At 45.4% G+C, this 27075-nt stretch overlaps 1 protein-coding gene and 1 long non-coding RNA gene across 4 annotated transcripts in view; one reads left to right on the top strand and one right to left on the bottom strand.

The window, feature by feature from the left end:
- The window catches only part of LOC141097004 (uncharacterized), a 58636-nt gene extending 55537 nt beyond the window's left edge, over positions 1-3099 (top strand). The window contains exon 3 of the long non-coding RNA XR_012233825.1: positions 928-3099. This is a non-coding gene — a long non-coding RNA (uncharacterized lncRNA). The remainder of the gene's footprint in view (positions 1-927) is intronic.
- Positions 3100-4682: 1583 nt separating this feature from the next.
- Positions 4683-27055, bottom strand: MC1R (melanocortin 1 receptor). Of its 3 annotated transcripts, XM_073583962.1 has the most exons (3): positions 26833-27054; positions 26622-26747; positions 4683-6331 (listed from the first exon to the last, which is right to left on the bottom strand). In XM_073583962.1, exon 3 carries the CDS (start codon positions 6317-6319, stop codon positions 5363-5365), a length of 957 nt encoding a protein of 318 aa, XP_073440063.1. In that variant the 5' UTR covers positions 6320-6331; positions 26622-26747; positions 26833-27054; the 3' UTR covers positions 4683-5362. The 3 variants fall into 3 exon arrangements, with proteins under 3 accessions (XP_073440063.1, XP_073440072.1, XP_073440055.1); XM_073583971.1 differs by lacking the exon at positions 26622-26747 and having other exon boundaries at positions 26833-27055; XM_073583954.1 differs by having other exon boundaries at positions 26622-27054.
- Between the last annotated feature and the right edge of the window lie 20 nt (positions 27056-27075).

Here is a 27075-nt window from a genome sequence, read left to right as displayed (position 1 = left end):
GTCAGGAGCTGCCCCCTCTGCCAGACACACAGCGGGTGCGCGATGTAGTGACGTCATCGCGCACTGGCTGTGAGCCAGGAGCAGAGAGGACTGAGGGCGGCGCCGGCCCTGATGCAGAGCGGCTTACTGGGCTGGGGGCGGGGCCTCTGGGGGTGGAGACTGTGAAATGATATTCACTGCTTCGCAGTGAATATTCATTTCTCTTTAGCAGCGGGGACAGGGGCTCCTGCCTCCTGACACCCGCTGCTACTCCGCTGGCAGGGGCCCCCATAGCAGCTGCATGGTGTGCGACACACCACTGGCTGGGGGCCCCTGGAGCAGCGGGGGCCCTAGGCAACTGCTGGCCCTGTATGCCAGCAGGTGCCAGGGCCCACCAGATGCCAGGGCCCACCGGAGAATCCTCCGGTTCTCCGGTGGGCCAGTCCGACGCTGGTCCCAGCAGTCGGATCCCCACCAATCCTGAGGATAGGTGATAACTCAGACATTGTACTCGGTAGTTGCAAGTCGCACACAACTCACTTGCCATAAACTTCAATGCAAGGTGCATGCGACTGCGACTTGCATGTACGTTGCCTGCATTTTGGCTGGGTTTTTTTTCACAGCACTAAAATTGTTGTGCAACAACAAGTCACAAAAAAAGTTGCACAAACGTATCTAGACGTGCGACTTGTCTGTGTGTTGCTGTCACTTGACGTGTCATAGCTGCTGGGATCACTGATGGGCTGCAGCGCTGTGGACTCGACAACAATAACAGACACTGGGTGAGGAGGTGGAGACTCAGCGCTGGACCAGGGTAGGGTGAGTAAAGGGAGTTGGATTTTTTTTTTTGCCTGGGAACAGGAGTTTTCTGAAACCAGAAAACCTCTTTAATTACTTTAATCAGACAGAATGTAACTATCACAGTAATAAATGACCTCTCTTTTACAGGGTGACATCATCAAATCGCAGCATGTGACATCATCTGACCACAGCATGTGCCATCATCAGATTGCAGCATGTGACATCATCAGAACGCAGCATGTGACATCATCGGATCACAGCATGTGACATTATCAGATTGCAGCATGTGACATCAGATTGCAGCTTGTGACATCATCAGAACGCAGCATGTGATATAATCGGATAGCAGCATGTGACATCATCAGATTGCAGCATGTGACATCATCAGAACGCAGCATGTAACATAATCAGATCGCAGCATGTGACATCATCAGATCGCAGCATGTGACATCATCAGACCGCAGCATGTGACATCATCAGATCACAGCATGTGACATCACTAGTGGGTAGGTGTAAATAATCTCCACTGTGGAATTATCTTTGTCATTAGTAGCCAACCATTATTGCTGTCTTGATCATAGAGGCAGGTTTTCACGTCTGAGAGATCAGATCCACATTTCTGTGAATAATATAATATTCACACCCTCATTTCCTGCTCTGCAGACCTAAGTACACATGTTGCTGCACCCAGCAGATGGATGGTGGATGACCTATGGGGTCGGGTCTGGACATTTCACACAGCTAGCACATCTTCCTAATGGAATTTTATTTTATTAGTTTCTGGTTTTAAGACATAGTTAACCCTGTCCAGACACAGCTGCCGTACAATAGAACCACTCTCATCATTTATGATACCCCTGTGACCATCAGCAGGAAGATACTAGTGATGGTTCCTCCGCCTTACACACTCAACACCGTCCATTGAGCGTCAGACTCATTAGCTCATTGTCAAGGGGAAAAAATATGTAGCGTGCATTCTTTTTACGTTGCATGTGAACAAGGCTACGGGAATCTTATTCACTTGCATTGGATGTGCAGAATCCGCACTGAAAAACCCTTGTAAAATCCAAAGCCTAACATTCATTTTGTGGTTTTCGGTCACGCAGCAGCTACACATAATATGATTCTGTGCTTTGCTTAATACTTGTGTTTGTAAATATATATATTTTTGAATCATATTTAACTATTATTTTTGCTATTATATAAACAACAGACGGCCGTCGCTGCTTTAAAATAATTGCTCGTCCTTGCTAATTCCGTTTGGGGAGACCATATGTTGCAGAGAAAATGATGGTGAAATGTGCTGCCCCCTTCTGGATTACAACGAGCAGTCTTGCGTGTTTATAATGTCCATTTATAATGCACGATTATTGTGAACGATTATTCCTAGTTTCACAAAAATCTTGCCGTCGATCACCCGATGAACAAGCAAAGCTCTCATTCATAGGATGAAATGATCTTTTGTGCTGCACTAAAAGCTCATTGTTCTCAGCAGCACATCACCCTGTGCTCAGACCTCTGACGATCAGCAAGTTATGCATTGTTTTTGGGGGGTGATCAATACCCCTTAATGTACCTGGGAGCATTGCTGTGGAAGTAATCTGCAGTAGACACATAATCTGGGACATTTATGGCATAGCCACAGAATGTCAGACTTGTACCCCAAAGCTATGGCTCACCTCTATCTCAAGAACGAGGCCCCATCGCATGAGGACGTTAGCAAATGTGGCAGTTTTGGGAATTCCATACAAATTAACAGCGATGGCCATGCAAGGACAATCACTTTTCCATTTCAGTCGGCCCCATTCTCGAGGTAATTGCTGGTCCCAACGACTGGACGTGTACCTGTTGGAAATGTGGATTATATTCCCTGGATATGCTATAAATTTCCCAGATTGGATCAGCCGTATAAATGGGAAATAACCCGTTCAAATTTGCATTATGCTCTTTCCATTCAAGGTTTGGGTATTTTTGCCGGAAAGGATAGCACAGTATTCTTGCTGTCAAAATTGTCGGAAACCCTAACGAAAAGCTGATGCAATGATATCCATCACAATTCGTTGTGATCCATTCAAGAAAGGATCCATCGTGATTCTAGACAATGACCAATGACACTTGTAATAAAGCTTCATCCATTATTGCATTTATTAACGTGTTCCCAAAATACCATCGTCATCAAAAGTCTGTAGGATGCAATGAACAGCGTTTACTTGGCACGTTGGAACTCACGCGAAATGTGATTTAAGGTAATACAGTGGGGCAAAAAAGTATTTAGTCAGTCAGCAATAGTGCAAGTTCCACCACTTAAAAAGATGAGAGGCGTCTGTAATTTACATCATAGGTAGACCTCAACTATGGGAGACAAACTGAGAAAAAAAAATCCAGAAAATCACATTGTCTGTTTTTTTTTCATTTTATTTGCATATTATGGTGGAAAATAAGTATTTGGTCAGAAACAAAATTTCATCTCAATACTTTGTGATATATCCTTTGTTGGCAATGACAGAGGTCAAACGTTTTCTGTAAGTCTTCACAAGGTTGCCACACACTGTTGTTGGTATGTTGGCCCATTCCTCCATGCAGATCTCCTCTAGAGCAGTGATGTTTTTGGCTTTTCGCTTGGCAACACGGACTTTCAACTCCCTCCAAAGGTTTTCTATAGGGTTGAGATCTGGAGACTGGCTAGGCCACTCCAGGACCTTGAAATGCTTCTTACGAAGCCACTCCTTCGTTGCCCTGGCGGTGTGCTTTGGATCATTGTCATGTTGAAAGACCCAGCCACGTTTCATCTTCAATGCCCTTGCTGACGGAAGGAGGTTTTCACTCAAAATCTCACGATACATGGCCCCATTCATTCTTTCATGTACCCGGATCAGTCGTCCTGGCCCCTTTGCAGAGAAACAGCCCCAAAGCATGATGTTTCCACCACCATGCTTTACAGTAGGTATGGTGTTTGATGGATGCAACTCGGTATTCTTTTTCCTCCAAACACGACAAGTTGTGTTTCTACCAAACAGTTCAAGTTTGGTTTCATCAGACCATAGGACATTCTCCCAAAACTCCTCTGGATCATCCAAATGCTCTCTAGCAAACTTCAGACGGGCCCGGACATGTACAGGCTTAAGCAGTGGGACACGTCTGGCACTGCAGGATCTGAGTCCATGGTGGCGTAGTGTGTTACTTATGGTAGGCCTTGTTACATTGGTCCCAGCTCTCTGCAGTTCATTCACTAGGTCCCCCCGCGTGGTTCTGGGATTTTTGCTCACCGTTCTTGTGATCATTCTGACCCCACGGGGTGGGATTTTGCGTGGAGCACCAGATCGAAGGACATTATCAGTGGTCTTGTATGTCTTCCATTTTCTAATTATTGCTCCCACAGTTGATTTCTTCACTCCAAGCTGGTTGGCTATTGCAGATTCAGTCTTCCCAGCCTGGTGCAGGGCTACAATTTTGTTTCTGGTGTCCTTTGACAGCTCTTTGGTCTTCACCATAGTGGAATTTGGAGTCAGACTGTTTGAGGGTGTGCACAGGTGTCTTTTTATACTGATAACAAGATTAAACAGGTGCCATTACTACAGGTAATGAGTGGAGGAAAGAGGAGACTCTTAAAGAAGAAGTTACAGGTCTGTGAGAGCCAGAAATCTTGATTGCTTGTTTCTGACCAAATACTTATTTTCCACCATAATATGCAAATAAAATGAAAAAAAAACAGACAATGTGATTTTCTGGATTTTTTTTTCTCAGTTTGTCTCCCATAGTTGAGGTCTACCTATGATGTAAATTACAGACGCCTCTCATCTTTTTAAGTGGTGGAACTTGCACTATTGCTGACTGACTAAACACTTTTTTGCCCCACTGTATATTGGTTCACAGAATACATTAAATAACCAGAAAAAAAAAAGTTTTTGTGACCTTGTTTATTACAGTGATTAAAGAGTTTATATTACATGGCATTTTGTATTATATGACTGTCGCCTTTTCATTGAGGTGATTCAGATGGTCCCTCCCAATCCTAAAATACGATCGGACTGATCAACAGGCCACCCATAGTCTCACATAGGCAATGGTCATTTCTTATATACAGGGAACTCTTCTCCCTCATAGCTTAGTGACTGGCATCTTCTAGGGATAGAAGGAGTGTTCATTTTATACATTTCTGTACAGATCGGTGTCTCTGCTTTGGCTGAGACCCTTGATTGGGGTCAAATATTGACTCACAGTTACCTATAGATGGCACCACAGAGATAGTTTTTCTTTTGGGGGAGGAAATCTAATTTGCTTACTTTTCACAGGGAGCATTGCCTTTCCTGCACATCTCCATAGGAAGAAAGAGTACATTTTAAAAGTTGAGAAAAGCTATAAAAGGACCAGAATTCAGGACCATGAATGGTTCCTCAGTAGTAACCTTATCTCTGTCCACACTTTTATTACATCTTGGTGCTCGTCATATTTACCCGCAGTCTTTTTCTGACATCTTTTAACCCCACATAAGTCAATAGTACATTCTTGGGAGATGGAGAGGACTTGGACAAGAAGTTTAGATGTTCTCTTTCCTTCTGTCCACCCCATCCCCCTTGTACCGTCACAAGGAACAATACATCACAATGCACTTCAGGGTTTTTCTCAGCTCTTGGCTTCGGAAAGCATAGATAATAGGGTCAATAATAGAGTTGAATATCATAAGTACAAAGGTGATGTTGAAGTACTTGAAGTATTCACGGCAGAAGGGGTGCTTGGGACAGGACACGATTAGGGTGAGGTGGAGGAAAAAGGGTCCCCAGCATAGAAAGAAGATGCCAAGCAGCATGGTCAAGGTGATGGCTCCTCGGAGTTTGGCAGCGGCTTGATGCGGAGAGAATCCCCTTTGCACGCCTTTCTGTTGGGCCATTATGATCTGGGAATGTTTTCTCGCTAAAACGAACATGTGTATGTAGAGACCCAACATTAAGACCAACATGAAGGTAAAAAACGCAATAAGACACAAGATGACAACATGGCTGTCGGAAAATACTATGAATGTGACGCTACAAGCTATGCTGCCCACCCAGATCCCAATAATGGCTCTGATCACCCTACGATGAGTTATAATGTTATGGTATCGCAATGCGTAGAAGATGGTAACGTAACGGTCCACCGCGATAACGCCGAGAAATGAAAGAGAAGTCACCAAGGAACAGAGGATCATGGTATCTACAATGTTGTCCATCATTTTGACCATGGGTTCATTATACTCAATGGCGGCATAGCTGAGAAGGATCAGGATTAGGGTCTCCACCAGATTGCTGATACTGACCAACATGTCTGACGCAGCCAGGCAGCAGATGAAATAGTACATGGGAGAGTGAAGGTTGTGATTTTTCGCGATAGCCACGACCACCAGGATGTTTTCCAGCAGGCTGAGGACACATAGGAATAAGAAGACACCTTTAGGGACCTCGATATGAATAATGGTTGTTTCATTCGCCCTCACATCTGAGGTGCTTTGGAGAGTGACGTTTGTGATATTGATGTCTGATTGTAGAGCAGAAAACGGGGTCATGATGATCTGTGTCTGAGGAAGAAAACAATATAATTTAGGTAGGACAGTCTCAAATGGGATCCCTCTCTTCACAGTAAATACAAAAGGAAACATCTCCCCGAAGGATTCCCTTTCACCCTGCCTCCTCAGATTTCTCAGATATTTTTATCATTTGTTTCCAGGATACATGATAGATGGAGATCCGGCTGCTCAGACCACCAACAATCCCAAAAAGGTAGCACAAGCCGCTTGTGTGAATGTAGTGATATTGAGCATGTGCCACCACAACTCCTAGTGAATGGACCAGTGGTCGCACATGCTCACTATGGCTCCCTTCACATAGGGGTCTTTAGAACCTCTGTTATCGTAGCTTTTAGACTTCAACCCCTGTTATCGCAGCATTTAGGCTTCAATTGATAATTTTTTTAACCATCCTGTGACTAAGGAACATATTTAGGGTTGTTTTGGAGAACCCTTTTTTCTAATTTTGTAATTTTTCCTTCCTAGGGTCCTTTTGCATGGACCTCGATCAACAATATAGCAAATTAAATCATGTCATTTACGGTACTAATCTATTTTATACACCAAAGGGAAATATGCACACGTTAAGTATTTGCATCATATAAAGTTCCCTTTTCTGTTCTTTTAGATGTTGTTTGTTTTTTTCCCCATTTATTTGAATGGTTGAAAAACTGCAAAAACACTGAAAGAACTGACATCGCGCAGATATGAAATGACCTAAAGGAATAAATAAGAACAGTGTGCATGAGATTTCAGAACTCTCATTCCCTTTGCTGGTACAGTAAAACATTATGATTTTTTTTACGTTTCAGGAAAAAACGCGATGTGTGAACATACCCAAAGGGCAGGGGCATAAGACTCACGATCGCAGAGGGTGCAACCATGGTTGAGCCCTTGTGTAATAGGAGTCCACCGACCTTAGCCACAATTTCACCTGGATGTGTATAGGATGCACATTCAGATGAAATATTTTGTGCCGCAGAGACCTGGAGGATGCTGCACATCGGGGGATTGGGGGAAGGTAAGAATAATCTTTTGTTTCTTTTTAGAATGTTCTCGAGAAGAACAGAAGGGGCCCATAATGGGGTGACACATTATACCAGGAAGTGGCCCAGGATGGGAGACTTTATACCAGGAAGGGGCCCAAGATGGGAGACATTGTTATAGAATGAGGCCGAGGGATGTGAGCATTATTACTGGAAGGGGCCAAGATGAGACATTATTACTGGAAGTTGCCCAGGATGGAGAATATCGCTATAGGAAGGGGCCCAGGCTGGGGGACATTATTAAATAAAGGGTCTAGGATATATTATTACATGATGGATAACATTATAACAGGAAGGGGCCTAGGATGGGGACATTGTTTTGGTATGGGACCAAGATGGGGAGGGGGGGTTATTTCTGCTAGGGTCCTGGATGGGATGCATTATTACTGGAAGGAGCCAGGATGGGGAAATTAGTCCTGGAACGGGCCCAGGATTGGGAACATTATTCCTGGAAGGCGCCCCCCGGGATGGGGGGGGACATTATTACAGGAAGCAGCCAGAATGGAGATTATTATAGGATAGAGCCTGGATAGGGGGTATTATTATAAGGGGAGCAAACATGCATGTCTTTATAGAATCTAGAATGCTACAGTGGGCCATCTGACTAACATACAGGTGGGGGCGCAGGTTTTGCATCGGGGCCCATCAGAATCTATTTACACTGCTGCCAAAGAGAGTTCTTCAGAAATTGTCTGGTGCCCCTCCATACAGTTTCAATGAAAAGTGACAAGCAGCTGCCTGTTTTGACAAGGAGAGGTGATGACAGTAAATCAGTAATCATTGATCGATCAGCATGCTTAGTCCGTGGACGATTGTTCCGACTGGGCGATTATTGATGTAAGCGGACATCTTTTATGAGACCACCCTTTACTTACCACTTCCTGCCAATGATCCCCAGTCTGCGCCTGGATGTGCGCCTTGAGTGGCTCTCACCTGGGTAGTTGTTGAGTCCCGTGCGCAGCACAAGATCCCAGGACACATGACCTCAGTACACGTAAACTTACCCTATTCTGTTGGCTTCTTAGCTCTGATCTAGTCTACCAGAAGATCCTGAAATATCCTGGAACTTTTCATCCGACACTCCCATAATAGCTTAACCTACATATTGAAGTGGGCGAGTTGGTTTTCTTTTTATTAGATTATTGTTCAGTTTTTGATGTGAAGACAACATTTCCCAGAATGCAAAGTACGCGTGCACCGACACATGAACCAGCAGGGAAAGCTGGAAGACCGGAGATCTGAAGATTGGAGCACTGACCATGAAGCTCATTACTGTAAGGCTACGTGCACACAATGAGATTTTGGGGAGTTTTTCATGTTGCAGATTTTCTGCACCTATTAAGTAAATTATATCACTTATGTTTTTTCGTTACATTTTTATGCGTTTTTTTACGTGCTTATTTTCCACGTCTAATAGAATTCTATAGGAAAAATCTGTACGTACGCAAGGTATGCGCGGGAGAAGCCGACATATTGTGGATTTGATACAGGTCAGTTTACTCTGAGTTAGAAATCTCCGTCACTCTTTGACGGAGATTTCTATCAATCCCATTATTTATTTATATAGCGCCATTAATTCCATGGTGCTGTACATGAGAAGGGGGGTTACATACAAAGTTATAGATATCGTTAACAGTAAAAAAATTTACACTGACAGACTGGTACAGAGGGGAGAGGACCCTGTCCTTGAGGACTTACATTCTAATCCCATCCACTGTGCTCACACTGGAAGATGCTGCGTTTTTGACGAAGCAAAAAAACAGCATCAAAAGGTCACTAAAAACTCAGTGTGTGCACACAGCCTTATATAGGATGAAGCTGAGGTTTCTAAGTAATGTAATGTATGTACACAGTGACTGCACCAGCAGCGAGTGCAGCTCTGGAGTATAATACAGGTGTAACTCCGGATCAGTAATGTAATGTATGTATACAGTGACTGCTCCAGCAGAATAGTGAGTGCAGCTCAGGAGTATAATACAGGAGGTAACTCAGGATCAGTAATGTAATGTATGTACACAGTGACTGCACCAGCAGAATAGTGAGTGCAGCTCTGGAGTATAATACAGGAGGTAACTCAGGATCAGTAATGTAATGTATGTACACAGTGACTGCACCAGCAGAATAGTGAGTGCAGCTCTGGAGTATAATACAGGAGGTAACTCAGGATCAGTAATGTAATGTGTGTACACATTGACTGCACCAGTAGAATAGTGAGTGCAGCTCTGGGGTATAATACAGGATGTAACTCGGGATCAGTAATGTAATGTATGTACACAGTGACTGCACCAGCAGAATAGTGAGTGCAGCTCTGGAGTATAATACAGGAGGTAACTCAGGATCAGTAATGTAATGTGTGTACACATTGACTGCACCAGTAGAATAGTGAGTGCAGCTCTGGGGTATAATACAGGATGTAACTCGGGATCAGTAATGTAATGTATGTACACAGTGACTGCACCAGCAGAATAGTGATTGCAGCGCTGCAGTATAATACAGGATGTAACTCAGGATCAGTAATGTAATGTATGTACACAGTGACTGCACCAGCAGAATAGTGAGTGCAGCTCTGGGGTATAATACAGGATGTAACTCGGGATCAGTAATGTAATGTATGTACACAGTGACTGCACCAGCAGAATAGTGAGTGCAGCTCTGGAGTACAATACAGGATGTAACTCAGGATCAGTAATGTAATGTATGTACACAGTGACTGCACGAGCAGAATAGTGAGGGCAGCTCTGGGGTATAATACAGGATGTAACTCAGGATCAGTAATGTAATGTATGTACACAGTGACTGCACCAGCAGAATAGTGATTGCAGCGCTGCAGTATAATACAGGATGTAACTCAGGATCAGTAATGTAATGTATGTACACAGTGACTGCACCAGCAGAATAGTGAGTGCAGCTCTGGAGTATAATACAGGAGGTAACTCAGGATCAGTAATGCATGTACCCAGTGACTGCACCAGCAGAATAGTGAATGTAGCTCTGGAGTATAATACAGGAGGTAACTCAGAATCAGTAATGCATGTACCCAGTGACTGCACCAGCAGAATAGTGAGTGCAGCTCTGGAGTATAATACAGGATGTAACTCGGGATCAGTAATGTAATGTACTGTATGTACACAGTGACTGCACCAGCAGAATAGTGATTGCAGCTCTGCAGTATAATACAGGATGTAACTCAGGATCAGTAATGCATGTACCCAGTGACTGCACCAGCAGGATAGTGAGTGCAGCTCTGGAGTATAATACAGGATGTAACTCGGGATCAGTAATGTAATGTATGTACACAGTGACTGCACCAGCAGAATAGTGAATGTAGCTCTGGAGTATAATACAGGAGGTAACTCAGGATCAGTAATGCATGTACCCAGTGACTGCACCAGCAGGATAGTGAGTGCAGCTCTGGAGTATAATACAGGATGTAACTCAGGATCAGTAATGTAATGTATGTACACAGTGACTACACCAGCAGAATAGTGATTGCAGCTCTTCAGTATAATAAAGGATGTAACTCAGGATCAGTAATGTAATGTATGTACACAGTGACTGCACCAGCAGAATAGTGAATGCAGCTCTGGAGTATGATACAGGATTTAACTTAGGATCACTAATGTAATGTATGCACACAGTGACTGCACCAGGTGAATAGTGAGTGCAGCTCTGGGGTATAGTGCAGGATGTAACTCAGGATCAGTAATGTAATGTATGTACACAGAGACTCCACCAGCAAAATAGTGAGTGCAGCTCCGGAGTATAATACAGGATGTAACTCAGGATCAGTAATGTAATGTATGTACACTGAGACTCCACCAGCAAAATAGTGAGTGCAGCTCCGGAGTATAATACAGGATGTAACTCAGGATCAGTAATGTAATGTATGTACACAGAGACTCCACCAGCAAAATAGTGCGTGCAGCTCCGGAGTATAATACAGGATGTAACTCAGGATCAGTTATGTAATGTATGTACACAGAGACTCCACCAGCAAAATAGTGAGTGCAGCTCTGGGGTATAATACAGGATGTAACTCAGGATCAGTAATGTAATGTATGTACACAGAGACTCCACCAGCAGAATAGTGAGTGCTGCTCTGGAGTATAATACAGGAGGTAACTCAGGATCAGTTATGTAATGTATGTACACAGTGACTGCATCAGCAGAATAGTGAGTGCAGCTCCGGAGTATAATACAGGATGTAACTCAGGATCAGTTATGTAATGTATGTACACAGTGACTGCACCAGCAGAATAGTGAGTGCAGCTCCGGAGTATAATACAGGATGTAACTCAGGATCAGTAATGTAATGTATGTACACAGTGACTGCACCAGCAGAATAGTGAGTGCAGCTCCGGAGTATAATAAAGGATGTAACTCAGGATCAGTAATGTAATGTATGTACACAGTGACTGCACCAGCAGAATAGTGAGTGCAGCTCTGGAGTATAATACAGGATGTAACTCAGGATCAGTAATGTATGTACACAGTGACTCCACCAGCAGAATAGTGAGTTTAGCTCCAGAGTATAATACAGGATGTAACTCAGGTTCAGTAATGTATGTACACAGTGACTGCACCAGCAGAATAGTGAGTGCAGCTCTGGAGTATAATACAGGATGTAACTCAGGATCAGTAATGTAACCTATGTTTAGGCTAGGTTCACACTAATAAACTCATAGAAGAAATGGATCTCTCCAATGATGGAGATATACAGCCTTAGGCCGGGGTCACATTTGCGCACGAGTCTCAACACCTGGCACTGCTGTCGGCACTCGGGACCGGAGCTGCGGCTGCATGTATTTCTATGCAGCCGCACACTCCGATCCCGAGTGCCAGCGGCAGTGCCAGGTGTTGAGATGCGAGACTCGTGCGAGTTTCTCTCAAATGTGACCCCGGCGTTAGGCTGGGGTCAGACTTGTGAGTACAATGTGAGAAACTCACGCATCAATATCCGGCACTGCAGCCGGCACTCGGGACCGGAGTGTGCGGCTGCATGGAAATACATGCAGCCGCACACTCCGGTCTGAGTGCCGGCGGCAGTGCCAGGTATTGATGCGAGAGACTCGCATGAGTTTCTCACATCACACTCGTAAGTGTGACCCCGGCCTTAGACAGACAACGCTAACTATATTGGGTATGTGTAATTTTCTGCCGGTTGTGCATTGTTTTAAGTAACAATATATAGTGCAGCAATTTGCGCTTTTTCTTCTGGTGATAATTATGGGACTTGCAACAAACTCTCCATATTGAAACGCCAAAGCAAGTGCGAGCGTAGCCTAATATAATGTACGGCCTCCAAGTAAGGGGAGCCATTTCCCAAGTGCGTCCAGGTGAATAGACCTTTGAAAGATTCTCTGTGTTTAAAAAAAAAAACAAACAAGCAAACAAACAAACCCATTTTCATTTCCTTGTGATCTTAAAGATCTATTCTTGCAAGCTTCCACAAGTTACAGACACATTTGCAGCATGGCTACTGATAGTAATGACAGGTATTCTCCCTCAATTCCATGCGCTGTAAACCTTGTGTTGTCCTAACTTAATGTCCATGATTTGTTTTGGGGTTTTTTTTATGGCATCTTTTGGTGCCTATTTTTTGGTACTTGGCATTTTTTCATAAGATGCAGTATGCTCTGCTTGTGGCATTTTCTTTCTTTACAAAAATTGTATTTGTTTGGAAATATGGGCAACTTTATTTATCTGCAGGTCTAGGAACAGTCTAAGGCTATGTGCACACGCTGCGGTTTCACCTGTGGGTTTTTTCCCGCGGAACCGCAGGTAAAACCGCAGGTAAAGTGACCTGCGGTTTGGTCTGCGGTTTTGCCCTGCGGTTTCACACCTCTACTATGTTAAAGGTGTGAAACCGCAGCGGAATCCGCAGAAACAATTGACATGCTGCGGAAAAAACCCGCAGCAAAACCGCGCGGAAAAAAACGCAGCGTGAGCACTGCGGTTTTGAAAACCCATAGGGTTACATGGTACTGTACCTTGTCTGCGGAACTGCTGCGGTTCCGCAGGGCCAAAACCGCAGCGGAACGGCAGCAAAAACCGCAGCGTGTGCACATAGCCTAAAGAGTCTTTCCAGTGGATAGGTAATCACCACAGAATAGGTAATATTCTTATGAATTGTGGGGATTGACTCACCGATCTCAAAATTGGTGCCCTGAAATGTCCCGTCAGAAAGGATCGATGGCCAAAGATAGTCAAGTAAATCGCTCAACTTTTTACTGTGGTCCGATAGAGGATGAATGGACAAGGATGAGTAGCCATCGCTCCTTTCCAACAGGGCAAGATATTGCCTATCCTGTGCATGGTAGGAAAAATCCTTAAAGGCTACTGTCACATACACATTTTTTTGCAGTGCTTTTAGATGCATTTCTATTTACTTCTTGTTTTTTTTTTTTTCCTGATGTGAGTTTGAAAGTCGTAGTTACTCACCGGTTAACGGTATTTTTCGGAGTCCATGACAGCACCACCTGAGAGAGGATCCGCCCTTTAGGAACAGGAAACCTACAGATACAAAAAGGCGGCACCTCTCCCATGCATTAGTTGGATTACAGAGCACAAGAGGACCACAATGGTTAATAGCATAATTTATCTACAATACTTTACACGACTATTTAAATTACCCGTGTACCTATAAGGGGAAGAAGTGCACACCCAAATTTTAAACTAAAGGGAGGGAATATACGGGTGCTGTCATGGACTCCGAAAAATACCGTTAACGGGTGAGTAACTACGACTTTATTCGGTCGTCCATGACAGCACCACCTGAGAGAATTACAGAGAGTAATAACTATTTAGGGAGGGACTACAGCCTGCAGCACCCTTAAACCAAAAGAGAGGTCTGTGGAAGCACCCAAGTCTAACCTATACTGACTATAAAAGGTGCTCGGAGAGGACCACGTAGCCGCCTTACATATCTGGTCGATGGAGACTTCTGATCTCTCGGCCCACGAGGTCGCCATGGCTCTGGTGGAATGCGCCCTCAGCTTCCCGGGTGGCGACCTGCCTTTTGAGGTGTATGCTATTGAAATCGCCTCTCTAATCCACCTAGCTAGTGTGCTTTTTGACACTCTACAACCTTTCCTAGGGCCTTGATGGGAAACAAACAGGGCGTTATCTTTTCTCCAGGGATTGGTAACTGCCAGATATTCTATGAGGCATCTCCTAACATCTAGGGTGTGTAGTCTCTCTTCCTTCTCATTAGCTGGATTAGGGAGGAAGGATGGAAGGACTATTTCCTGTGTCCTGTGAAAGCTAGAAACTACCTTAGGTAAGTACACCGGATCAGGTCTGAGTGTTACTCTATCGTCCTTGAACTGTATATAAGGAGGACGCCTAGATAATGCCTGGATGTCGCTTACTCTACGAGCTGAGGTTAAAGCTACCAGGAAGGCTACTTTAAGGGACAGGTTTTTTATGGAAGCTGATGAAATAGGTTCGAATGGAGCCTCTGTCATAGCCGTGAGGACTAGGTTTAAGTCCCACGGCATGAACCTATCTTTCACTATTGGCCTGGATCTACCTGCTGCTTTAATGAATCTACTGATCCAGTAATTACCCGCGATGTTGCAGCTAAAGAGGACCCCCAAGGCTGATACCTGTACTTTAAGGGTACTAGTGGAAAGCCCCATATCCAGACCTTTCTGAAGAAACTCTAAGATCTGGTTTATAGGTGCTGAACCCCCAGCGACTATTCCGGAGTTCTGAAGGAATCTCTTCCAAATCCTGACATAGATTTTGGTAGTGATAATTTTTCTACTTTTAAGTAGAGTGTTAATCAGGTCTGGGGAGAAGCCTTTTTCTCTTAGCAATGTCCGTTCAAACTCCACGCCGTCAGATGTAGGCCAGCCACCTGAGGATGGAAGACTGGGCCCTGGGATAGGAGATCCGGGATGTCCGGAAGGACCCAAGGCTCAGACACCGACATGGTCCTGAGGCATGAAAACCATGCCCTCCTGGGCCAAAATGGAGCGATAACTATAACCCTTGCTCTGTCCCTCCTGATTTTTCTCATCACCAGGGGTAGTAGTGATAGGGGAGGGAAGGCGTATGCTAGACTGAAGTCCCACTTTATCAGAAAGGCATCTACCGCTAGGGGGTTCTCTCTGGGATTTAGGGAGCAGAACTGCCTTAATTTTCTGTTTTCCATGGTAGCGAAGAGATCTATCTCTGGTTGTCCCCATTTTTGTACAATCAGGTCGAAGATGGAAGTTTTTAGGGACCATTCTCCTTGTCTTAGTAGATTGCGGCTTAAGAAATCTGCTGTGATATTTTCTTTCCCTTTTATATGTAGCGCTGTTAAAGATAGAAAATGCTGCTCTGCTAGCTGGAACAACCGTTCTGCCACATTCATCAGGGGTTTGGAACGAGTCCCACCTTGGTGGTTGATATAAGCCACGGTGACCTGATTGTCGGAGAACACCCGCACATGATGGCCCTGTAGATACACAAGTAGTCTCTTAGCTGCCTGTTCTACTGCTGTCAACTCTTTCAGGTTAGATGACATCTCTATCTGATGATGCTCCCATAGGCCCTGGACCAGAATCTCACCCATATGAGCCCCCCAACCGGAAGGGCTAGCATCCGTGGTGATTATGCGGGATATGTCATACTCCCAGGGAACCCCCCTGGATAAATTATCCTTTTCTAGCCACCACTCTAGGGACTCCGTTGTGTTCCGGGACAAGGTTAGCTGGCCCTCTAAGTAACCTCCGAGCATTCTCTGATGTACTAAAACTTCGCCCTGTAGTGTTCCTGAATGGAACTGGGCCCACTGGACAGCCGGGATACAGAATGAAAGAGAACCCAGAAGGGACATGGCTCTCCTGAGGGACATGGTAGGGTTATTGGAAGCGTTCAGAACCTGATAGTGTAGGCGAACAAGCTTCTCCGGAGGCAGACGCCATTCCTGTTTCTCAGAATCTAGGATCAAGCCCAAGAATTGTTGGACTCTCACCGGTTGTAACCGAGATTTTTTAATGTTAAGCAGCCAACCTAACCGCTCTAAGGCAGACATTGCCCTTTGTAGCTGTTACATACAATGTTTCACCATTTTCTCTACAATCAGGAAGTCATCTAAGTAGGGAACTACTAGAATGTCTGATTCATGTAGATGGGCCATAACCTCCGCTACCACTTTAGTAAATACTCGGGGAGCGACTGCCACCCCAAAGGGGAGGGCCGCATATTGGAAATGCTGAACTGACCCATCTAACTGAACCGCCACTCTGAGGAAGCGCTGATGAGCTGCATGAATGGGTATATGGTAGTAAGCATCTTTTAAATCTAACACTACCATAAAGCAATTTTTAAACATCATTTTTATTGATGAATTAATTGTCTCCATCTTAAACGAGCGTATGACCAGGAATTCGTTGAGGGACTTAAGATTTATTATAGTCCTAAAGGAGCCGTCTGGCTTGCGGACCAGGAACAGTGGGGAGTAGAAACCTTTTCCCCTTTCTCCTTCTGGAACCATAGTTAGGACCTTCTTGCGGCAAAGATCATGAACCTCGGCCTCCAGGGCAGCTTGTTCTGATGTGGAAGTACTGAGCGGGGTGACCTTAAATCGATCTTGGGGGACCCGGGTGAATTCTAGTCGTAGGTCCGCAGCTATCACCCCCAGTATCCAGCTACTACTAGAAATCATAGACCAGGCTGGGTAGAAGGCAGCTAGTCTCCCCCCTACCGAAGCAGCTAATCATTGGGGCGGCTTTTTAGTGTCACGGGATGGACCTTCCTGGCGCCCCCCACCTCCGAACATGAAACCTGTACCTCTCCTTCTCTTGACATCCCATCTGCCCTGGTCCCTGGATGGCCTTCTACAGAAATATCCTTTCCTAGTAAAGGGACGTCTATAAGAAGGGTTCAGCAGACTGGGGAACTTCTTTTTATCATCCCCGGCTTTCTCTAAAAGTTCATCCAAAACGGGGCCAAACAGATATTCCCCCTCGCATGGAATGGAGCAGAGTCGTGACCTGGCCTGGATATCTCCTGGCCAGCATTTTAACCAGAGAGCCCTTCGTACTGCGTTAGATAAACCTGCGGTCCTAACCGCCATTCTCGCAGAGTCTGCTGAGGCATCAGCCAAAAAAGCGGCAGCACTTTGGATGATTGATAGAGTTTTTCGAATGGATGCTCTTGAGGCTCCGTCCTTCAGTTGGGAATCCAGTTGATCTAGCCAGACCATCATGGATCTGGCCGTACATGTGGCAGCTATCGCTGGTCTTAAAGCGCCTGCTGACATCTCCCATGTTCCCTTTAGAAAGGAATCCGCTTTTTTATCCAGCGGCTCTTTTAAGGAAGCCATGTCATCGAATGGTATGGAGGATTTTTTGGAGGCTTTGGCTACTGCCGCGTCCAGCTTAGGGGCCTTATCCCATCTGTTTACCACTGGATCATCGAACGGGTACCTCCGCTTGAAGGCAGGTGGCACGGAGCCCCTTTTTTCATGTCTTTTCCATTCCCTATCTATCAGGCTCTGGACTTTGTCATTTAATGGAAAATGTTGTGAGTTCATTTTCCCCTTCACCATTGAGGTCTGATGAACTCCCTCTTCTGGTGAAGGAAGGTAGTGAGGCTGATTACCAAGCACCTGAGCTGGATGATGATGACTAGGTGACGGGAATTGCTGACTGGATATAAGGCAGCCGACGCCCTTCTGCCTTGCTGGTGATCTTCTCTGAGGGATTCTAGGAGACCAGTCTGATTCCTGCTCCTCAAAAGCTAAGTTTTCTGCTCTGCTTTTTGCATTTGTGTTTTGGTTTTGTTTTGCCTTGTTTTTCTGGATTTCTGCCATTCCCGGCTGGGGTGAGCTGAATTCCTTTTTGCTCTGTCTTCAGAAAATACCTGAGTACTGATATACTCTTTTTGAATCCTAGCGTCTTCAGGGCTTTTTTCCCTATCAGTCTGTTGACTCTTGTTTCTATAGGGTTTTGGCAGATTGCAGACAGCAGCTTTTCTATCCTGTCCTATTTAGTTAGCTTGGGCCCGATCATTTGCTCAGCCTATCTTTCTATCTGTGTGAGTGTTTTTTCATCTTGCTTCACCGTCATTATATGTTGGGGGCTGCCTATTGCTTTGGGGTCTGCTCTGGGGCAGTTTAGATTTCCCTTTCTGTCTTTAGGCTATTTAGTTCTCCGGCTGTGATCGAGGGGTCTAGGGCATCGTAGGAACCCCCCACGGCTACTGCTAGTTGTTGTTGATAGGTTCAGGGGTCTGCAATCCGATAGCTGCCAACTTCTCTGGTTTTCTGGACTTAGCTAGTATTTCTGTTTTTGCCTCCTATGGTGACTCATTCATAACAGAATCACCAGCCATACCGCAGATCCTAGGGTACTCAATAGCAGGAAAGAATTGTAAAAAAAAAAAAGTGTGTATATTTTTTCCTCTATATCTCTGAGGCCGTGGGGGGAATTTTTTTTTTTCTCTCAATGGAGATAAAGCAATTGTCTGATCGTGTGGAGCAGCTCGCTGCGGAAGTGCGGGGAATTTCCGCCTACCTTGCTCATTCACATGCTGCTGAACCAAAGATCCCTACTCCTGATGTGTTTTTTGGGGATCGGTCTAAATTTTTGAATTTCAAAAATAATTGTAAATTATTTTTTGCCTTGAAGCCTAACTCGTCAGGGAGCTCCGCGCAGCAGGTTAAAATTGTCATCTCTTTGCTGCGTGGCGATCCCCAGGATTGGGAGTTTTCTTTGAAACCAGATGATCCTATTCTGATTAATGTGAACGCATTTTTTCAAGCCTTGGGGTTGTTGTATGACGAACCTAATGCTATTGATCAGGCTGAAAAGACCCTGTTGGCATTGAGCCAGGGTCGAGATTCTGCAGAATTGTACTGTCAAAAATTCCGAAAGTGGGCGGTCCTTACTACCTGGAATGATAATGCCTTGGCAGCTCTCTTTCGGAAGGGTTTGTCAGAAGCCGTAAAAGATACTATGGTGGGATTTCCTGTTCCCTCTGGTCTTGACAATTCTATTTCATTAGCCATTCAGGTTGATCAGCGTTTACGTTAACGCAGGACTGCACGAGAGGTGTTGCCACCTGTTGAACAAGTGTCTGAACCTATGCAATGTGATAGAGTTTTGTCCAGGGAGCAACGTCAGGAGTTCAGAAGGCGTAATAAGCTGTGTTTTTTTTGTGGAGATGCCTCGCATATTTCTGTCTGTCCTAAACGAGAGAAATGTTTTGCACACACGTTTTCTGTGGGTGGTGTTCAACCCAAGTTTTTTCTGGCAATTACTCTGATCTGCTCCCTGTCCACATTTTCCGCCAAGGCTTTTGTGGATTCGGGAGCAGCCCTGAACCTAATGGACTTGGATTTTGCTAAACGTTGTGGATTTCCGATGACACCTCTGCGGACGCCTATCCCTTTGAGGGGGATTGATGCTACTCCTTTGGCGAAAAATAAACCTCAGTTTTGGACCCAGGTGGTAATGCGGGTCGCCCCAGACCATCAAGAAAATTGCAGATTTTTGGTGTTGCATAATTTTCATGATACCATTGTTCTGGGGTTTCCCTGGTTGCAAATTCATAATCCAGTTTTGGATTGGAAATCTGTGTCTGTGGTGAGTTGGGGTTGTCGGTGTGCCCTTAGTGAGGCTCCGGTTTTTTCCACCTCTCCTCAGTCGCATGATGTTCCTGACTATTTGGCGGACTTTTATGATGTATTTAGTGAGAATGAGTCTGCGTCTTTGCCTCCTCATAGGAGTTATGACTGTGCAAATGAACTGAGCCCGGGGTGTACATTTCCCAAGGGTCGGCTCTTCAATTTATCTGTACCCGAGCACGAGGCTTTGCGATCCTATATTAAGGAGGCGTTGGAGAAGGGTCATATTAGACCATCCTCTTCACCCTTAGGTGCTGGGTTTTTTTTCGTGGCCAAAAAGGATGGTTCATTAAGACCTTGTATTGATTATCGTGCCCTCAACAAAATTACTATTAAATATCAGTATCCGTTACCCCTGATTTCGGATCTATTCTCCAGAGTTAAAGGTGCTTGCTGGTTTACCAAGCTAGACCTCAGGGGGGCGTATAATCTTATCCGCATTAAGCATGGGGATGAATGGAAGACGGTGTTTAATACTCCGGAGGGACATTTTGAGTACCTGGTGATGCCTTTTGGGCTCACTAATGCCCCTTCTGTCTTCCAGTGCTTCATGAACAACATTTTCCGAGACTTTGTGGATAAATTTTTGATTATCTATCTGGATGATATTTTGATCTTCTCCAAGGATTGGGATTCTCATGTGGAACATGTTCGGACTGTGTTCCGGATCTTGAGGGAGAGTTCCCTGTATGGCAAAGGATCGAAATGCCTTTTTGGGGTACAGAGGATTTAATTTTTGGGATTTATTTTGTCTCCGTCAACTATTGAAATGGACCCGGCCAAGGTACAGGCCATTTATGATTGGGTTCAGCCCACTTCTTTGAAGGCCCTCCAGAAGTTTTTGGGTTTTGCTAATTTTTATTGGAAATTTATAGCAAAATTTTCTAGTATTGCCAAGCCAATGACTGATCTGACTAAGAAGGGTGCTGATGTGTTGAATTGGTCTCCGGAGGCTGTTTCTTCCTTTCCGGAGCTGAAGCGAAGATTCACTTCTGCCCAATTTTGCGGCAACCTGATATGTCTCACTCCCGTTCCAGGTAGAGGTGGACGCTTCTGAGATTGGTGCAGGAGCTGTTTTGTCCCAAAAGGATCCTGTAACATCTAAAATGAATCCCTGTGCTTTCTTTTCCCGAAAGTTCTCTCCATCTGAACGTAACTATGATGTGGGGAATCGGGAACTGCTAGCCATGAAATGGGCATTTGAGGAGTGGAGACATTGGTTGGAGGGAGCTAAACATCAAGTCGTGGTCCTCACTGACCACAAGAATTTGATTTACCTGGAGTCGGCCAAACGCTTGAACCCTAGACAGGCTAGGTGGGCCTTGTTTTTTACACGTTTTGATTTTGTGGTCTCTTTTCTTCCTGGCACTAAGAATGTCAAGGCTGACGCTCTCTCTAGGAGCTTCTTTGCCGATTCTCCTGTGGTGACCAAGCCTGCTACGATCTTAGGCGAAGGGGTAGTTCTTTCTGCCATCTTGCCCGATTTGAGACGTGCTCTGGAATAGTTCCAGGAGGACAAACCTGAGCATTGTCCCAGTGGAAAGTTGTATGTTCCTGACCAGTGGAAGAAGAGAGTGATGTCTGAAGTTCATTGCTCTGCATTGGCTGGTCATCCACGTATTTTTGGTACTAGAGATCTGGTGAGTCGGTCTTTTTGGTGGCCCGCCTTGTCTCGTGATGTCAGGAATTTTGTGCAGTCCTGTGGGACTTGCTCCCGGTCTAAACCTTGTTCTCGCTCTAGTGGGTTGTTGATGCCTTTGCCGGTCCCCAGGAGACCATGGACCCATATTTCAATGGATTTCATCTCTGATATGCCTGTCTCTCAGAGAATGACTGTTATTTGGGTGATTTGTGATAGGTTCTCTAAGATGGTTCATCTTGTACCACTCCCTAAGTTGCCATCTTCCTCTGAGTTGGTGCCCCTGCTTTTGCAACAGGTGGTTCGCTTGCACGGAATTCCTGAGAACATTGTATCTGACAGAGGAGTTCAGTTTGTGTCTAGATTTTGGAGGACTTTCTGTTCCAAGCTGGGAATTCAGTTGTCCTTCTCCTCTGCTTTTCACCCCCAGACCAATGGACAGACGGAGAGAACTAACCAGACCTTGGAGTCATATTTGAGATGTTTTATTTCCGCTGATCAGGATGATTGGGTTTCATTTTTTGCCCTTGGCCGAATTTGCTTTAAATAATAGAGCTAGTTCTGCCACTTTGATGTCACTTTTTTTGTAACTTTGGGTTTCATCCTCGATTTTCTTCAGGGCAGGTGGAGCCTTCTGCCTGCCCAGGTGTTGACACTGTGGTGGAGAGAATGCACCAGATCTGGGACCAAGTGGTGGATAAGTTATCTCTCTCCCAGGAAAAGGCCCAGCGGTTTTCCAACCGACATAGGACCATTGGTCCCCAGATTAAAGTTGGTGATATGGTTTGGTTATCATCAAAAAATATCGCTATGAACGTGGCTTCTCCTAAGTTTAAGCCTAGATTTATTGGACCTTACAAGATTTTGGAGATTATTAATCCGGTCTCTTTTCGTTTGGCTCTTCCTGTCACATTTAAAATCCATAATGTGTTTCATAAGTCCTTGTTGAAGAGGTTTGTCGAACCAGTAGTTCCTGGGGTGGCACCTCCGGACCCTGTATTGGTTGAAGGTAACATGGAATATGAGGTGGAGAAGATACTGGATTCCCGTGTGGCTAGACAGAGACTCCAGTATTTGGTTAAGTGGAAGGGTTATGGTCAGGAGGATAATTCCTGGGTCTCTGCCTCTGATATTCATGCCAAAAGATTGGTACGTGCCTTTCATCGGGCTCACCCTGATCGCCCTGGTGGCGTGGATGAGGGTTCGGTGACCCCTCCTCAAGGGGGAGGTACTGTTGTGAGTTCATTTTCCCCTTCACCATTGAGGTCTGATGAACTCCCTCTTCTGGTGAAGGAAGGTAGTGAGGCTGATTACCAAGCACCTGAGCTGGATGATGATGACTGGGTGACGGGAATTGCTGACTGGATATAAGGCAGCCGACACCCTTCTGCCTTGCTGGTGATCTTCTCTGAGGGATTCTAGGAGACCAGTCTGATTCCTGCTCCTCAAAAGCTAAGTTTTCTGCTCTGCTTTTTGCATTTGTGTTTTGGTTTTGTTTTGCCTTGTTTTTCTGGATTTCTGCCATTCCCGGCTGGGGTGAGCTGAATTCCTTTTTGCTCTGTCTTCAGAAAATACCTGAGTACTGATATACTCTTTTTGAAGCCTAGCGTCTTCAGGGCTTTTTTTCCTATCAGTCTGTTGGCTCTTGTTTCTATAGGGTTTTGGCGGATTGCAGACAGCAGCTTTTCTATCCTGTCCTATTTAGTTAGCTTGGGCCCCATCATTTGCTCAGCCTATCTTTCTATCTGTGTGAGTGTTTTTTCATCTTGCTTCACCGTCATTATATGTTGGGGGCTGCCTATTGCTTTGGGGTCTGCTCTGGGGCAGTTTAGATTTCCCTTTCTGTCTTTAGGCTATTTAGTTCTCCGGCTGTGATCGAGGGGTCTAGGGCATCGTAGGAACCCCCCATGGCTACTGCTAGTTGTTGTTGATAGGTTCAGGGGTCTGCAATCCGATAGCTGCCAACTTCTCTGGTTTTCTGGACTTAGCTAGTATTTCTGTTTTTGCCTCCTACGGTGACTCATTCATAACAGGAAAGGCCCTGCGCTTTCTGGGATTTAGACCCCCGAACATCACGTCCTGTGCGGAAAGTTCTGGTTTTGCATCTGCTACCCCCATGGTGGACCTTATTGCTTTAACCAGCCTATCCATTTGATCTAAGGGGAAGCAGAATCGGCTTGAGTCTTCCTCTGAAGAAGACGAAGTGGAGGCCGGGGAATCTGAGAAGTCATCGATCCTAGGGGCGGCCGAGGACTCCAAACCGGAGAGACTAAATTCTCTTCCTTTAGAAGAATCCCTTTTAGATAGGGCCTTCATTTCCGACCTGATAATTTCCCTCAGGCTTGTGGTGAAGTCCGGCGTTTCTTCCGCTACCTGTATGGACGGGGGAGAGTGTAAGGTCCTGTCAATCTACCCCTGGGCTCCCGTCCCTATCCAACCCCTACCGTTTGTCGCACGCATGGCTGGCAACTTTTTAGGGTGGCCGTCTGGCAAGGGGCAACTACAGAGGGCACATTCCCTGTGCTTCTGTTTTCCCGTAGCTTTCCTCCCCTGCGAAAAAAACATAAGGGAACACTGCATCAGGGTACATTCACGGAGATCTCTTACCCATGCAGATGAGGCAGGTACCGGATCACGGAGGGAGGCAGGACGGTCCTTTATTCTGGTGGAACTTCTGTGGCTCTTTTCGCTCGGACCTTTCTGTTTCTTCTGCTGGCCACTCGCATGTCTGTCTTTTAAGGCCTCCCAGTGTCCGGGTCAGCAGGGTTCTGGCGCGGCACCTCCCACCCGGGACCCCCCCGCGACCTCCTCTCGCCTGTACCGGCCACCCCCTCCCCGCCCCGAGCACTGCGCGCCACCCCGGACCGCCGCGCACACGCGGCGCGCACTGGAAAGCCGGCCGGCACCCGACTTCCGATTTCGGCGTTCCCGGCCCCGCCTCTTCCTCCGCGTCACTTCCGCCGCTCATCAGAACCCGTGGGAGCGCGCGGAAAAAGCCAGCACGGCGCCCCTGGCTCCGGTATGCCCGCCGACCGGGCGCAACCGCCACCCGGATAGGAGAGGGGGAGCGGACCCCGGGGGAAAGCGCACCAGGAGGGGCCCGGGGCATACATACCTGGTGCCCGCACTATGGAGACGGCTGTCCACCGGACCCTGTGCTCCACCTGCTCCGACCACTGCCGTGGTGACCTACCCGGCCCCACCGTGGCGCTTCCAGGGACCCGAGCGTGACCGAGGTAGGAGAACCCCCCGCTACCTGGGTCGGTCAGCCGGCCTGGGAATCCCTCGACGACTCCATGACGGACGATCTGAAGTAAGTCCCGTCCTCTAGGAACAGGAAACCAACTAATGCGTGGGAGAGGTGCCGCCTTTTTGTATCTGTAGGTTTCCTGTTCCTAAAGGGCGGATCCTCTTTCAGGTGGTGCTGTCATGGACGACCGAATAAATGTCTGTTTTTTAGAACTTGTGTTTTTGTAGCATTATTACAATTTCAAGTCAAGTGATTCATACATCATGTGATTGCTAGCTTCCTCTAAGAATTACATGGTTTTTTTTTGTAACATAAAAAAACAGCATAAAAAACGACACCAAAAAGTGCATTAATTAAAAATAAAAAACAAGGGAGGAAACTTGCATAAAACTTTACATACCTTGGCTATGCTGCGACTTTGAAAAGTAAATAAAAAAAAAAAACAACGAATAAAACCCATGTAAAGTAAAAAAAGGATGAAACTGAAAAAATATAGCTAATATTTTCCTATTAACGCTCATTATATTTGCATGCAAAAAAATTCACTTAACGGTAGCATTTTTCATTCTCACCCTAAGATACACAACACCTTTACTGGGGATATTTTGGCTGATATTATGCTTAATTTTCTATTGTGGTGATTGAGTCCATAGCCTGCCATCAAAAATATCCAGCATAGCTGACATTGGTCCATCATAGACAGAAGGGGGAACAAGCTCCATTTTGGGGTGCTTCCACCTGCACTCTGTAGAGAGCACAAGTGCTATGCTGGCATTGTTGAGAAAGTGGTATCTCATGACACGTTACAATGTGTCATCCTACCAGATCCACCATAAAGCAGACTGATAATTCCAGATATTTTTCATTCAATCACATGTTAACAGGAATATACGGTAACTGCAGAACATCTTTGTGGTTTGCGGTTGATTGACACCATGAATTCTTCAGCATTTTGGTTTCCCTCGATTAGATGGTATACATACATTTCCATTGGTAGTAATGAAGCTTATTACCAGGCATGAATGATGCTCGTTCTATATTGTGGTGTGCTGTATGTTCTACTTAGATCCTGGTGACCTTATATCCTATATGGATCCAGTGTGTATGTGTGTGTTATCAAGGCTGTAATCACAGATATAATTTTAGGACCTAAACCCGGAATTAAATCCAGTTCTTCTTTTATATTTTCATTCCTTATAAATTAATTTCTGGTTTTGATGCTAAAAATTTGCACCCAAAATTGCCAATTAGTCCACAATATGGATGTGGATTCTCCAGACATGAGATCACAAAGTACCAGATCATGTTATGGTTGTGTACAAGAACCCACTTAAAAATCAGTAATGCGTGCACCCAGTTTTAGAGGGAATAGTGGTACATTATTGATCTAAACCCAATTCTAGTGCACAGCCGATTGGGATGTATTAATAAAAATCGGTACACAGGAAAGTGATGAAATTACCCATTGCACCCAGACAGGTTAGCGCTATCATTTTCCTGTAGGCATCTGCGAAATTAGAGCAGGAACTTGTATTTTTGAGCAATTGCTCCATTGTTCCTGTCCTCTAGTTTTGATACATCTCCTTCCAATTCCATAGTGAATGCAATGGTTGCATTACCCCAATGTTATGTTAGATGGTCTCCACCATTGGGTATTATCTTCATGATCTATAGATGACCCCATTACTTACCAGATTTCACCAGAGATCTATAGGTTTGTGAAAAATTCGTCAAAGTCCAATTACCTTGTACGTGATGGGAAATGCCTCGGCAATAAACCAGTGTTGGTGTCTCCTTCTTCCACTCTCGTTTAAGGCTGGTGGGGATCAATGCTTTTAATTCTTTTGGTTCCCCTTGTACATTTTGACTCCCTGTCAATCACAACAGTTCTTATATTTCTGCTTTGTGGGTAGTCGGTAGCGCGCAGGGCAGTTTCCCACTGTGCTTCTGACATACCAGGCTGATATCCTTCTGCTTGGGTAGACTCACAGTAGATGAAGTCTCCAACCTTCTCCCGCTGACGGCAGGTCCAGATGTTGGAGCACTCAGTTCTCCCAGCAGGACTCGTTCACGTCTCGTACCTTATGGTTCCCTCTCTTTGTGATAATTTATTCTGCACCGTGTAACGCCGGGAAAGATCTATTTCTCAGGATGAGATAAGGACAATGAATGTATCTTTATATCCATGCTGAGCCTTTA

Source organism: Dendrobates tinctorius, unplaced genomic scaffold (genome assembly GCF_039654945.1).
Source record: "Dendrobates tinctorius isolate UK_male_01 unplaced genomic scaffold, ASM3965494v1 ptg000009l, whole genome shotgun sequence".
Taxonomy (NCBI): Eukaryota; Metazoa; Chordata; class Amphibia; order Anura; family Dendrobatidae; genus Dendrobates; species Dendrobates tinctorius.
This window is presented reverse-complemented; position numbering and strand designations above follow the sequence as displayed.